Here is a 12,655-nt window from a genome sequence, read left to right on the forward strand (position 1 = left end):
AGGGGAAGAAGGTGTTGCTCTGATACAGAGAAGGCACCTGGTTCTTGGCACACATCCCTTGGGATGGACTTTGGAATGATTGGCTGAGCTTGCCTGATCACCCTGGGCCAGAAGGTGTTGCAGTCCAAAGGTGTTATCACAACGAGCAGCTGTGCCTGCACTATCAATGACTGTTATGATAAGCTGTGGATCTGCAGATACTCCAGTTTCAGCACAGGCTGCTGAATGTCCTGCAGATCCATATTCAAAGTCACTCATGCAGCTGCTTGGGACTCCCAGTCTGTCACTAGGGGAAGTGGTCTTGAATTCCCAGGCTGTGTTTGCTGCCTGCTGTGAGGAGGAGACAGCACTGATCAAATCCCAGGGAATTAAATGAGCAGGGGAAAAACAAAACAAAACAAAAAAAAAAAAGAGGCAGTGGCTCTTTGGAGGGGAAGCAGCTGAGCAGAATTGTGTGTACAGGATGAGAGGATGAGTTTGTAGCTGCTCTGAACACAGGCTGATCCCCTGGTGCCCTGGAGCTGACACTGTCCCAGCAGCCTTGCTCTGCTGGGTGCTCTGTGACTGCTCAGGGAAGCAGGACACAGCCAGAGTGAGATTGGTTAAGGTCTTGTTATGCTGAAATTCAGTATTTCTGATCCTTTTGCTTAGGACTCACTTCCCAATTTTACCCTTTTTCTCTACCTCATCCATAATTAATGTACTAAGCTCTGTGCTTGAAAAGACTCACGAGAAAGAATAAAACCCCTCCTCTCTCAAGTGGACAAATACAGGAAAAAAAAAAAAAAAAGAAACAACAGGTCAAATTCTCCCACTTAAAGTTTCAACAAGAATATATTTGTCTTTTATGTCGAAAACTGTCTGGGGTGCTTCCCCTTTAGAAGAACAAAGTCCAATGCCCACAGCACGATGTCATCCTTGTGTTGGCATATAGAGAGAGGTCCCACAGGCCAAAAGTTGGCCACCAGCAGCACAGTGTGGAATGAATCTGATGTCAGCAGGGAGAAGTGAGTCCCAGCCACAGCTGCACCCGTCGCTATAATGACATCCCACTTCTCTTCTTTGAATCCTTCCGTGCAATGGGACTGAAGGTCAAGATCTCCTTGTAAATGTGCTCTTGAAAAGCAGAACAAAATAACCATTAATGTGTGATTTTAGAGGACACAAATAAAAGTTGGAGTGTTGGATGTGCAGGAAAAGGCATTCAGTGGCAGCTGAAAGAGACAAAGGAGAGAGAGCAAAAAAGTCTGCCTGAAGAGCTGGAGGGATCTTTGCTGAATGGATAAAAGCAAGAGATCTGAGCCCTACCATTGAGGCATCAGCAGGCAACCACAGCTTTACTCAGCATCTGTACAGGAGAGAAAGAGGGGTAGGAGAGTCCCATGCTAGACAGGAACCTCAAAGAAAATGAACTTCTTACTTTTCCACTCCTCTATGGAAAGCTTTTCATGTTCCAGAGAATCATCATAGGAGTGCTGTGCCTCTGTCTCCTCCTCGATATCTCGGAACTGGTCGAAGTAGGGGTGAGCCAAGGCCTCTGTTGCTGTAAGGCGCTTTTCCACATCCAGCTGCAGCATCTTGTCAAGCAGGTCCACAGCTGTGGAGGGTGGGAACAGGGCTAGGCAAGGTGCAGGGGAGCACAGGCAGCCTGTGCATGAACCCTGCAAGTGTGGCACTGCTATTTCCAGTGTTTCACCTCCAGACCTGAACAGTGAAGAGAATCCTCAACCTGGCCAAGGCAGCAAGGGGCTCCCATCAGTGCAGATGCAAAGTCTGCCCAACAACAGCCTCAGGGAGCTCTTGGTAACAGAAGTTAAATTGTGCAGAAATAACAAATTAGACCTGAATGAGCCTTGCTGCACAGATTGGGCTGCAGAAACATGAGGAGTAAGCCAGTAACCTCAAGATACTTTTCAGTTTTAATAATTTGCTTTCATTCAGAGCCCTGCATCTCAAAGGAGTCTTAACATCAGTAATCTGTATAGAAACCTATACATCCCTGCTAGAGAGGAGGGCAGGAAACTCAGATGCTGACTAGTCTGTCAGCCTCACTCCCACTTGGTTTTAACATTTTAAGACTTTCTTCCATTCAGTTTCTAGAAGAGTTTTGCTTGCTCTCACCTCTAACCTACTGGGGAAGAGAGTTCTTTCTAAGAGATTAATTTTTACCCTGAAAATTTTACATCAGCTGTCTGTTAAATATTGCTAGATCCAGGTTCGGCACTGTACTTAAAAATAATAATTTTTTAAAAAGTAGTAAATGGCCAAGAGAAGCAGAACATCACCATTGTAATGCCAATAAAAATAATTCTGCTTTTAACTGATGCATATTTTCCCTGAGGAAGGGCACAAACTGCAAGGGGAAAAAGTAGCAAGAAATTATGAGAAGGAGAAATAAAGTTGGGTCTGTGGCAGTCAGCTTGCCTCCTTTCCAGCTGTGAAAACTCATGAGAAATGCTGGAGATTACTTACCCTGAGGATTGGCTTTAGGGAAAAGCACAGACAAATCCTTCTTGGGGATTTTAGGAAGGGACTTGATATAACTCTTCGCCTGAAGGAGCAAGGAAAGCACAATTACTGCACATGGGCAGGTGTGAAATACAGCTCTCAATGTCAGCAAGTGAAGAGAAGAGCAAAGCATCTCAGATGTCCCATTTCAGAAACAGTTCACAAGGAACTATTTTTATTGGTCAAAACAGAGAAATCCTTCTGTTTTAAGAGCCAAGCAGGAGAACAGAGAAGATTGGTGGTTTCCTGGGGCATGAGTCCCTGCCCAACGCAGCACCAGGCCCATCAGATGTGCCACCAGCACAGAGAAATGCCTTCCTTGCCTGGGGAAAAGGGCATTTCCCTGCTGCTGCAGAGGCAGCACCTCTCCCATGCCAAACACAAGTCAACCTCTTCCAGCAGGACCCAAATCCACAGGAGCTTCCTTACCGCTTTGTCCTCCAGCTTCTCCAAGAAGTCCTCTCCTGGATGCCCCGTTACTTTCAGGATCTGGGTCAGCTGGTCCAGGTCTGGCAAGCTGTGTTAAAGATCATCCTTTGAGGAGCAAACCCCACCCCAGCCCAGCCTGCGAGGGTACAATGAGCTCATGATACAAACTCACCACAGTCATACAAGCAGAGATGCATTAGACTGGCAAAAAGAGCTCCAAGCCTTTCTTCCTGGAATGGCATTTCCATCAACAGATCATTTTTCTGGTGCAACCATGCCAGGACACACATCCATGGGCTTGGAAGGATGTGCAAAGATTTGGGAGTGGAGCTATGGCCACACAAGGTTGAACAGCTGATGAAGAACCATGCCACCACAGAGGTGCATTTCTGAGGTCCCCTTCTGTTTTCCTCCCCAAAAAGACTGGTCCTTGTGATTACCTCCTGATAAACCAGTCTGACACCTGTTTTTCTCAGTAGCCTCATTTATAAAAACCCTTCCACACACACACTAAGAATTATTACTCTGCTGAGGCAAAAGGTTTAGCTTGAAAGGATACAGTCTTTTCCTTTAAAGAGTGTTTTCCCAGTCAGCATTTCTGCCATGATACAGCCAATAGACCAGATATCCACTGTTCAGAGAGAAAAAGGAGGGAGGGGGGAAAAAGGAAGAAAATAAAATTAAAAAAAAAAAATTAGAAAGGCAGCAGTGGTTGCTGGGGCTGTCACTTTTGCTGTTGCTTGCAGCAAACGCTGATTTAAATTTCACTCCCACCCTCTGTTCTTTCTATGCTGCTAAAATCTCAGCTTTCATAATTTCCTGCAAGCAGCAGCTCTGGGAGTTGTGCAACACCTGTGGGACCTGCTCTGCTCTGGGGAACACTGATGAAAAGGAGGAAAAACAACTGGACAATTCAGTGAGATTTGAGCCAGCAGGATCCCCCAGCTCACCAGCAGGGAGTCACAGGCTGGGGCAGGGCTGCTCACCTGTCTGGTTGTAATGCATCCAGTTCAGGATGACCTCTGGGGCTCTGTACCACCGTGTGACCACGTAGCCAGTCATCTCAGCATCAGCCTGCCTGGCCAGGCCAAAATCCAGAATCTGCAGTGCCAAAGGAAGAATAAGGAGAAGGGAGGGCAGGAGAGAAAAGAGAAATCCTATGGGCAAGTGAGACTACTTCTAAGAGAAAATGGAGTAGCTCCAATCAGATAATAACAAAGCTCCAACTACACCACAGACACCCATGGGATGGTTCAAGGAATTTATATCTCTTAATTCCACTGTGAATTGCAAGCCAGCTGCAAACCCTGTTGTCATGAGAGGACCCTTCTGAAAGGATCAGTGCTTTGTGCTCCCTGGAAGGTCACTGCCTTTCTTGAAGCTTAAGTTTTGAGTCAATGTGCTTTATTGGAGTTGGTGGTGAAGGCGTTCTCCCAGGTCACCACAACTCACCCTTTGCTATAAGAACACCTTGCAGGTGACACAACAGCATGGCCTCTCCCTCAATGCTGAAGATGAACAAGCTTGACCCAACCTTTATGGGCAGCAGAGCCACTCCCTGAAATATCCATTACAGAAAATGCATGCTAGAGCACCACACCAGCCAGCAGCAAGCAAACCCTTCAGAGCAACCCTGAAAATGACTTTGTCTGGAATGACAACCACAGCATCCATGAGAACCAAAGGGCAGCTGCAGCTGAATGCAGTTGCCCTTCAGGGATCATTCACCTGCTGCAAGTATTGCTCAGCAGTGCTGAATTTCTCCAGGAAGTCATTACACACTGCCATGCACGAGAACTACAGTGACAGAAGGCTCATTTGAGCTCCTGTGTCCTGATTCAGCAAGTGACATCAGCAGGGGAGTATTTCCCACTGCTGCATCTGCCAAGGAACACAACGCCTGGAATGGAGGCTCGGGAGGAAAGAGGAAACATGACAGTGCCAATTTCCTGCTGGCAGAGCAGTTCCTCCACGAGCTGATGTGCTGCAAAGTGCTGCTTTGCCACCTACCTTCAGCTGGCAGTCTTCATTCACAGCCAGGTTACTTGGCTTCAGGTCCTACAACAGACAGGAGCAGAAAAATTGGATGTTTCAAGCTGCAATACATCAACACAACTTCCAGCTGAACCTCTGCTTGCCTTTGATGGGGTCCCATAACACCCCAGGTTCAACATCAATTCAGCACATGACTGAATAAACACCATGCCTGCTATATTAGGTTACTATTTTATTCTTTTCTGAAACAGTTTTAATTCAAAAAGCATCATAAAATGCTTCTCAGCTCATCAGAAAATACAGCATTTTCTCAAAATGCTGCAGGAATTAGTAATCCAAATATATATGGGGTTTTGGTAGAATGAAAAAGAGAGCAGACAGGATGGAAATTAGAGCAGACAGTGCTATTAGTGAAATGATGGTTAGGAATTTATTAACTTTATGACTATGCTGTGTTTCTCAGACAAAAATCAGAATAAGAATACATGAACTTACCCTGTGGACGATGCCAGCTGAATGAATATACTGCAATGAAAAGAGGAGCCACAATGTGATCACCAGCAGACAAAATTTTCTGTTCTCCAGCAAAGAAACGAGAGCTACAAACAAGAACTTGCTGAGAACAAACCTCTGCAGCCTTCTACAGGTCTCTGGTCCCTAGGGCAGCAGTTTGAAAAGAAATTTCTGCCCCAAATTACTGACAGTATTTACAGTGCTATTGCCAGTCTAAATAAGATGCATAGAGCAGAAGAGGAGAGATGAAACAATAGCTCCTCAGAGCAAGTACAACAGCTTCAAACTATCAAAGTCATCAAGGTTACAGCAGATGACATGAGAACAGGGTTATTCTGGGTGTTCAAAAAAATAATCTCAGCCCAAAACCATAAAATTGCAAAACTGACTTCAGGGTTTTTAGCATACCAGTCAAACCTTCTGTGTGTTCTTCCCCCCGTTATTCAAGGTAGCAGTGACCTGGGGAGAGGTGTGATTGAGGTGATCCCATTGATGCCTGTAAGCCACTGCTGTGACTCCAGGTGAAGGATGTGAGAGGACAGCTGGAAAACTCTGTCTCTACATCCCAGAGTTTGCAGTGATTGCTGTCAGCTCCCTCAAAGCCAGTTACAGAAACATATTCCTTCCTTATGCTCCTGAATAGAAAATCATTCCCTCTGTCCTCTCCTCTGAGAGCCTCTGTGACAAGTTCAGAGGAGCTCCTGCTGCTGACAGTCCCTCCCTCTCTGTGCAGAGTTTTGCTGAGGTTTGGGCAAGGCAAAGAGAGAAGCAAGTGCTGCCCTGGAGAAACCATCCCAAGGCCTGTGGCTGCTGATTACTTTGATACCTGATGTAAGCAAACACTCATTTTATTGATGTGTGCTGGACCAGGAATGGTTCAACAGCCAATTCCTGTTCCGAGGGGATGCCATAAACTCCCCACATCCTCCTGTACAGGATTGGAGGGGAGTTTAGTTGGGGTCAACCCAGAGGTGACACACAGAGGAGACGCAGGGAGTCACTAAACTCCTCCAGACCCACCTACCTTCAGCCCTTTCAGCATTTGGTAGACCAGGTACTGGATCTTTTCATCACTGAATTCATGTCCCATGATCTTTTGTAAATCTGTCCGCATGTATGGCATCACCAGGTAGCTAAAAGGCAGTAAGACAAGGCCCTGAGTCTGGAAGAAAAATGCAGGGGAGCAGGCTAGCCTTGTTCTCACTTGGTTTGGTTTTTCTGGCTGTGTAAGGAAGATGAGTTGTTGTGACTGTTCCTGGCTAACTAGCACATCCTACAGAGGAGTTGGAATTTCAACCTGTTTCAAAAATTTCTCTTTCTCCTCCTTGGAAATCAGATATCTGATGTCAAGTAAGAACAAGGATCTTCAGGATCCTGAATTAGTTTAGACCTCAAGTGAAGTTCAATTTTGGACAGCCTTTCACCACCCAGGAGCTGAAACATCTCACACAGCAAAGCAGCTGCATTGGCTCCCAAATTTGTCATTGTAATGTTCTCCAGCCCTGCCTCAGAAGACAATATCCAGCTTCCTTCAGTACCTGCCTGCTGAGGCTGCTAATTAATTGATGGTCTTCCTGCAGGAACTGCTCTGAGAACCTTCACATGCTCTTCCTGCAGGCTGCTAACCTCAGCCATCAGCCAAACCCCAAACCCAGTCACACTGCTCATCTGCAGTGATGGGGAAGGAAAAAGGACTTGTCCAATGTGATCATGAACATGGAGGGAAAATGCCAAAAAAATTAATTGAGAAGAGCCAGAATCGAGAGGAAAAGAAGGACAGATCTTTCAAATTCTAAGTTTAATTGCCCTGAGGCCTGATGAACAATACTATTCCCATTGTGAGTGCAGCCCCTTAGCTCAGCAGTCACACAGTGCTAGCATGGATCACCCTCTGTGTGATGCACCATGGAATGTAACACATCCTCATTGCACAGCTTGGGCTGTGCTGCTGTGGTGTCCCAGCTGGGAGCAGGGCTGGGATCTGTTTACGTGTTCTGGGTGTGTCAGCCATGGGAGCTGAGCTGTGCTCCTGGTTCTCTGCGTTATTTGGGGATGCCTGGATTCTAGTCTGCTCCCTTTGCACCTCAACCCTCTCTGTAATGCTGCTGCCAAGACACAGCTGTCTTGGAAAATAGTTAAGTCTACACAGAGCAAACAACTCCAGACTTACAAGTCCTGGAACCCCTGGTAGGAGGCAGTGGAGGTGAAGACATCAAGCAGCCCAATGACCTGAGGAAGGAGAGAAGCCCACATTTAAATCTGGAAAACAATTGCTGTGCACATGGCACTCATCAGCTCTCCACTGGCACATGCACCTGAGTGAACACAGAAAATTCCATCTGAGGAACCCAGGGACTCCTCACTTATGCTGCATAAATGTTTTCCCTCTTACTAATACCTGGGCTCACCCATTGTACACCTGCTCCATCCTGGGCACAGCAAAGAGGTCACAGGTAAACCCTGAGACAGCCTGCACATACCAAATGTCAATTAAAGCACAGGTGATGCCACCAAAAGGACTTGCTCCCAGGTGGCAAGGAAACACCTCTTGTGTCAGCAGGAAGAGGAGAAATGAGCACTCACATTGTCATGCTGCATGTGCTTCAGCAGCATCAGCTCTCTGTAGGCTCTCTTGGCAAAGATCTCTGACTGGAATGGGCGGCACAGCTTCTTGATGGCCACTTTCTCCCCCGTCTTCTTGTCTATGGCTGAACTGCAGCAGGCAAAGAAAAAACCATTCTGGTGTCAGTAGTATGTTTGAACAGATTCTGCAACCCCACAGGTCATCTCCTAGAGAAGAGTTGATTCCTGTCCTTGCAGAAGGACAGCAAAGGAAGGTCCTTTGAGGAGCTCAGTGGAGCTCTGCACACAGAGCCCTGTGTGGCTTTGGGCAGCCTGTGCTCTTTGGGGGATGAGGTGGGACACCAAGAAAAGCACAAGTGACTCATCTTTATTCTCTTCAACCTGCAGAAATGAGCTGGAGGTAACAGAGCTGAGAGAAAAGGGAAACACAGATGGTTAAAGGTCAGAATTAGTTCTAACTCTGCCTTCTCCTTCCTTAATGCATGGAGATAAGGGAATAAAGATATGGCAATTTCTGCTTTGCCGTCTGCTTGGAGGTTGTTGTATTTTAGGGCAAGCCAGCTGCCTTCACTGTATTCTGGAGCAAAGACTGTGGATGTCACATGTTGAAAGAGCTGCTGCAATTAATCCTGCTGTGTTCAGAATTCTTGATTACATATTTGCTTCTGTGTAAGAGCAGGTCTGGCTGAAAATGAGACTCTTCTCTGGAGCTGATGAAAAGCTGGTACAGCAGCCATTGCTGCAGGCATTGTTATGCTGTGTTGTTCCTGCTGGTCACATTGGCTGTTTGCAGCAGGACACAACAATCCTGTGACAGCTCCTCTCCCTCTGGAGGCTCCTTGCTCAGATTGCCAAGGAGGGAAGGGAGGTCCTCAGACAGACAGGAATTCATGGTTCTCAGTGGTGTTTTCCAGGGGTGTCTCAGCCCTTCCTTGACCCCTCCCAAGAGGCAAACATGAAAAAAAATATTTTTCCTGCTAAATCCCGCTGTGGATTCCCAGAGTAATTCCCACTGGTTCAGAAATCCCTATCCCATCTCCCACAGGAACAGAAGAGCTGTAAATCATCATGTTCAATCCCATGGCTTCCAGCCTTGCACTGACAAATATCGAGTCAGGAGAAGCAAAGCAAGTGCAGGAACAGCTACACAAGGCAGCTGAAATGCTGAAGATGCTGTAGGGTGTCCTAGGAGGACTCTCAGTGAGGTTTTGTATCCGTTCCAGGACTTCAGCAGATGTCAGCAGAGGGGACAGCACTGCATAAAATTTTTGGAGGAGCCAAAAAAAATAAGAGGAAGGGACTCAGACCAGGGAGTCAAACTGCAGAATCCAAGGCAGATTTCCCAATCTGAGGGTGTCCTCCTGGCTGCTGACCTACGGAGCATCTAACCCCAGCACCCAACACAGACAGTGCTGGTTACAGCCTGGCCACAATCCCAGCCCAGAGCTGATGCAGCTGGGAGAGCCCCGGTGCTCTCCCCAGCACAAATTTGAACAGATTTAGTCTGGGCTGACCTGGGCAGGCAGAGCTGTGCCTTGGCTGGCAGGACCAGCAGTGGAGGGGTCAGAAGATTCTTCTTTCACAGTCACACTCAGCTGGAAGCCAAATCCCTACAGATTTTGGCAAATTAAAAAGGGCAGAATGAAGCTTTTGCTGTTTCTCCTGAGTTACTTTCTCAGCTGCTCAAGAAGGTGTAAAAGCCTCTGCTGCAGAATGCTGCAATAGGAAATTTTCCCAGCAATTCCCAGCAGAGGACAGCAAATCCTAACTCCACATTTCTGCCTCAGCTTTGTACAGCAATCAGCATCGAGCCCTCCCTGCTGAGCTCTGTCCATTCAAAACCACCATGCACCCCCGGGCTGCTTCAACCTCCCTTCTTGAGAGCTCCAGAGCAGCCCAGAGTTTTACAGGGACCAGTAAAGATTTCTTTTGATGTTTGTTTTTTTCGACTGGGCAGGGAAACTTGAAAGGATTTCTCTCTTCTTCTTCTTTTTTTTTTTTTTTTTTTTGTCCTGTCTTTATTTTTCTTCCTGATTTTCTCTGTGATAAAAATCAGAGAACACTGTACAAATATAAATTAAAAGTCAAGTCTAATCCTGCCTGCTTTTGCAGGACTTACTTAAGAATCTAAGAGGCATAAACACATCTGGGCAGCCAAGTGAGTGCCCCCCTGTAAATTGGAAGCTGGAGGAAAAGGACAAAACCTGGACACCAGGGTTTCAGGATTAGTGCCAGTGGCAGGCCAGACTTTGCCCAACACCTATGAAAACGGACACACCTTTATTTTTTTTTTCATTTATTTTTAGCTCAGCATGTTATGAAATAAGGGCTCTCTTCAGATACTATCAATGGACTGTTTCATATTTAACCTTTCAGGGTTGCCCATGTCTGGTTCGTCAGTGCAAACCCAGCAATTTCTGCCTTGTGCTTGCTCTTGCTTCAGGCACCTTTGCCTGGCTGAATAATTAACAGCAGTTCCTGCTGCTCTTGTAGGCTGGGGTTTATCATCAGCCATGAAGGAAGTCCCTGTCTGTTACTGATCCTGGTTTGCAATAATTTCTATCCACTTTATGATTTCAAACTGGAAACTGTATCAGGGCAGGGGTTGTATTGTCCATCTGCTTCAGCTGCCTGGGACTGAGCAGCAGGGACGCCCTGTTCCAGCTCCCACCTCTGCAATCACAGACAAATCTCTTGCAGACACCCAGGTATTCCCCCACCTCCCGCCTGTGCTACCAGAGCAAGCAAGAGTCCAAAGCAGCTCAAACCCTGCCTGACCCCAGCGCCGAGGTGACGCTCGGCTGCCCTGGCACCCCTGCCCTGTCCCCTCTCTGCCCACCCTGGGGCATTTTCTTCAGTGTCCAGCTGGACAGGAGACAGCCTGCCCCCATCCCACATGCAAATGCCCTTCCTTAATGGAGGGGTTCTGTCAAACGCCTCCTCGTTTCCCCCCCGGCCCGGAACTCCCAACGCCCCAGCCCCGGGGCGCTGCCAGCAGGACCCCACTCACCAGACGGAGCCGTAGGCCCCGGAGCCCAGCGGGTGCAGGGATGTGTATCTCCTGGGCAGCTCCCAGAGCGTGTTGTTCACCTCCTGTCTGTAAAAGCCTCTTCTCCTTGCGATGTTCATCGCCCGGCGGGTGTGGGACAGCCACCCCCCCAGAGTAGTGGAGTACGGGAGGGCTTCTGGAGTGAGAGCGGGACAGGGACGCTTCCTGCGCTGGTGAAAAAGGCTCTAGCGAGTTTCCTTCTCTGTTTTCAGCTGTTGCGAGCGTGAAGGGACATGTCTTTGGGCCCTCCTCCCTCCGCCTCCACATTGGCAGAGGTGAGGCATCAGGTTTCCTGACACGCCTCGGTGTTGTACAGGTGCCTCTGGGCTCTGCTGCAGGAGGGGAGCAGCCAGCCCCGCTCGGGCACGCCTCTGGCAGCCCCTGTCATCCACAGCTCCCGCTCTGCTGCTCCATCAGCCCAGAAATATCCTCACGGGGCTCGACCAGGGGCTCGTGAAATCCCTCCTCCAAACAAGGGGATGAGTAAGGACTCGCCGAGCCGGGGAATCCGAGGGACAAGCCACAGACACAGCGCGTCAGGCACGCAGGGGATCCTCTCGAAGCCGACGGACAGCCCGGACACCACGGGATCACATCGATGGCGATTTTCTCCCGAGCCAGGATCCCCAGCAGGGTGGGGAGATGCTGAAAGTAGGCTGAGGCTCTCCCAGTGACTGCTGCGAGGGCTTCCAGGAGCAGCTGTGGGCTGGGAACAGCCCCAGAATGGTTTGTGCCCCAGGCTTTGCTGGGCGCGGTTTCATCTCCTGCAGCAGCTCTCAGCCCTTCCCGGCTCTTCTCGGACAAAGCAAAGGCCGTGGTCAGCGCCCTGTCTGTGACCCAGCAGCCCACGAGGACCATTGCTGGTGAGCAGAGAGCTCCTCACCATTTCTCTCCAGCACCAGGAGGCTCAGGTGGGGCTCCCACACAGGAGCTGCATCCTCCCCACTCCCCAAAGGAAGTGACTAAGCCGAGCCTTACCAAGCCAGCCTAGCTGCTTGCACAGTGTTCTACCCCAGCAGCCCTCCACCGTGCCCAGAGCCTCTGCTCCTTCCATACAGGGCACCTGCAGATGTGTTCCTACAGGAAAAGCACAACTGGGGGCAGGGAAAATTCACTGTGCCTGCGTTATGTGCAACCACTGCATTGGCCCTTTTGCTCTGCAAGCAGAGCCTGCTGTTCATAAACACAAACTGGGACAAGGGACCCTGGCAGTATCTGTGTAATCAGCCCTGGCTGCAGCAGCACAGCCCGGAAACAATCCAGAGCTTGGCTGGGTCTATAAATACACCTGTGAGCAAGAGGTGTCACAGCAAAAGCTCCTGCTCCCTAAGCAAAGGTGTAACTCCTGGGTTATTTGATGAACACAGCCCTTGCTCAGCTGCTGCTGCACACACAGGCAATCAGCACCCAATTAGGGAGCCCTGAATAGCTGGGGCAGGTCTGGGCTGTACTGAGATGAGTTAACTCCAGTGACCAAATCAAACAGGAAACTTTAGAATGGTGGAAAAAAAGGACAAGGAGCCCCATGGCAGCAGAGTCAGCCTCCAGCCACCTTGTTCCCTCCCAGCCATCACACCC

General features: G+C 48.7%; 1 protein-coding gene across 1 annotated transcript; it reads right to left on the reverse strand.

Moving 5' to 3' along the window:
* Positions 1-815: 815 nt before the first annotated feature.
* MAPK13 (mitogen-activated protein kinase 13) lies at positions 816-12,617 on the reverse strand. Its single transcript, XM_054648992.2, has 12 exons — positions 11,039-12,617; positions 8,029-8,158; positions 7,616-7,674; positions 6,470-6,578; positions 5,428-5,457; positions 4,948-4,995; positions 3,924-4,038; positions 3,497-3,568; positions 2,938-3,017; positions 2,473-2,551; positions 1,421-1,597; positions 816-1,116 (listed from the first exon to the last, which is right to left on the reverse strand). The coding sequence occupies exons 1-12, from the start codon at positions 11,155-11,157 to the stop codon at positions 1,037-1,039; spliced, it is 1,098 nt and encodes a 365-aa protein (XP_054504967.2). The 5' UTR covers positions 11,158-12,617; the 3' UTR covers positions 816-1,036.
* Positions 12,618-12,655: the final 38 nt, after the last annotated feature.

The sequence above is a fragment of the Agelaius phoeniceus genome, chromosome 25, assembly GCF_051311805.1.
Source record: "Agelaius phoeniceus isolate bAgePho1 chromosome 25, bAgePho1.hap1, whole genome shotgun sequence".
Taxonomy (NCBI): domain Eukaryota; kingdom Metazoa; phylum Chordata; class Aves; order Passeriformes; family Icteridae; genus Agelaius; species Agelaius phoeniceus.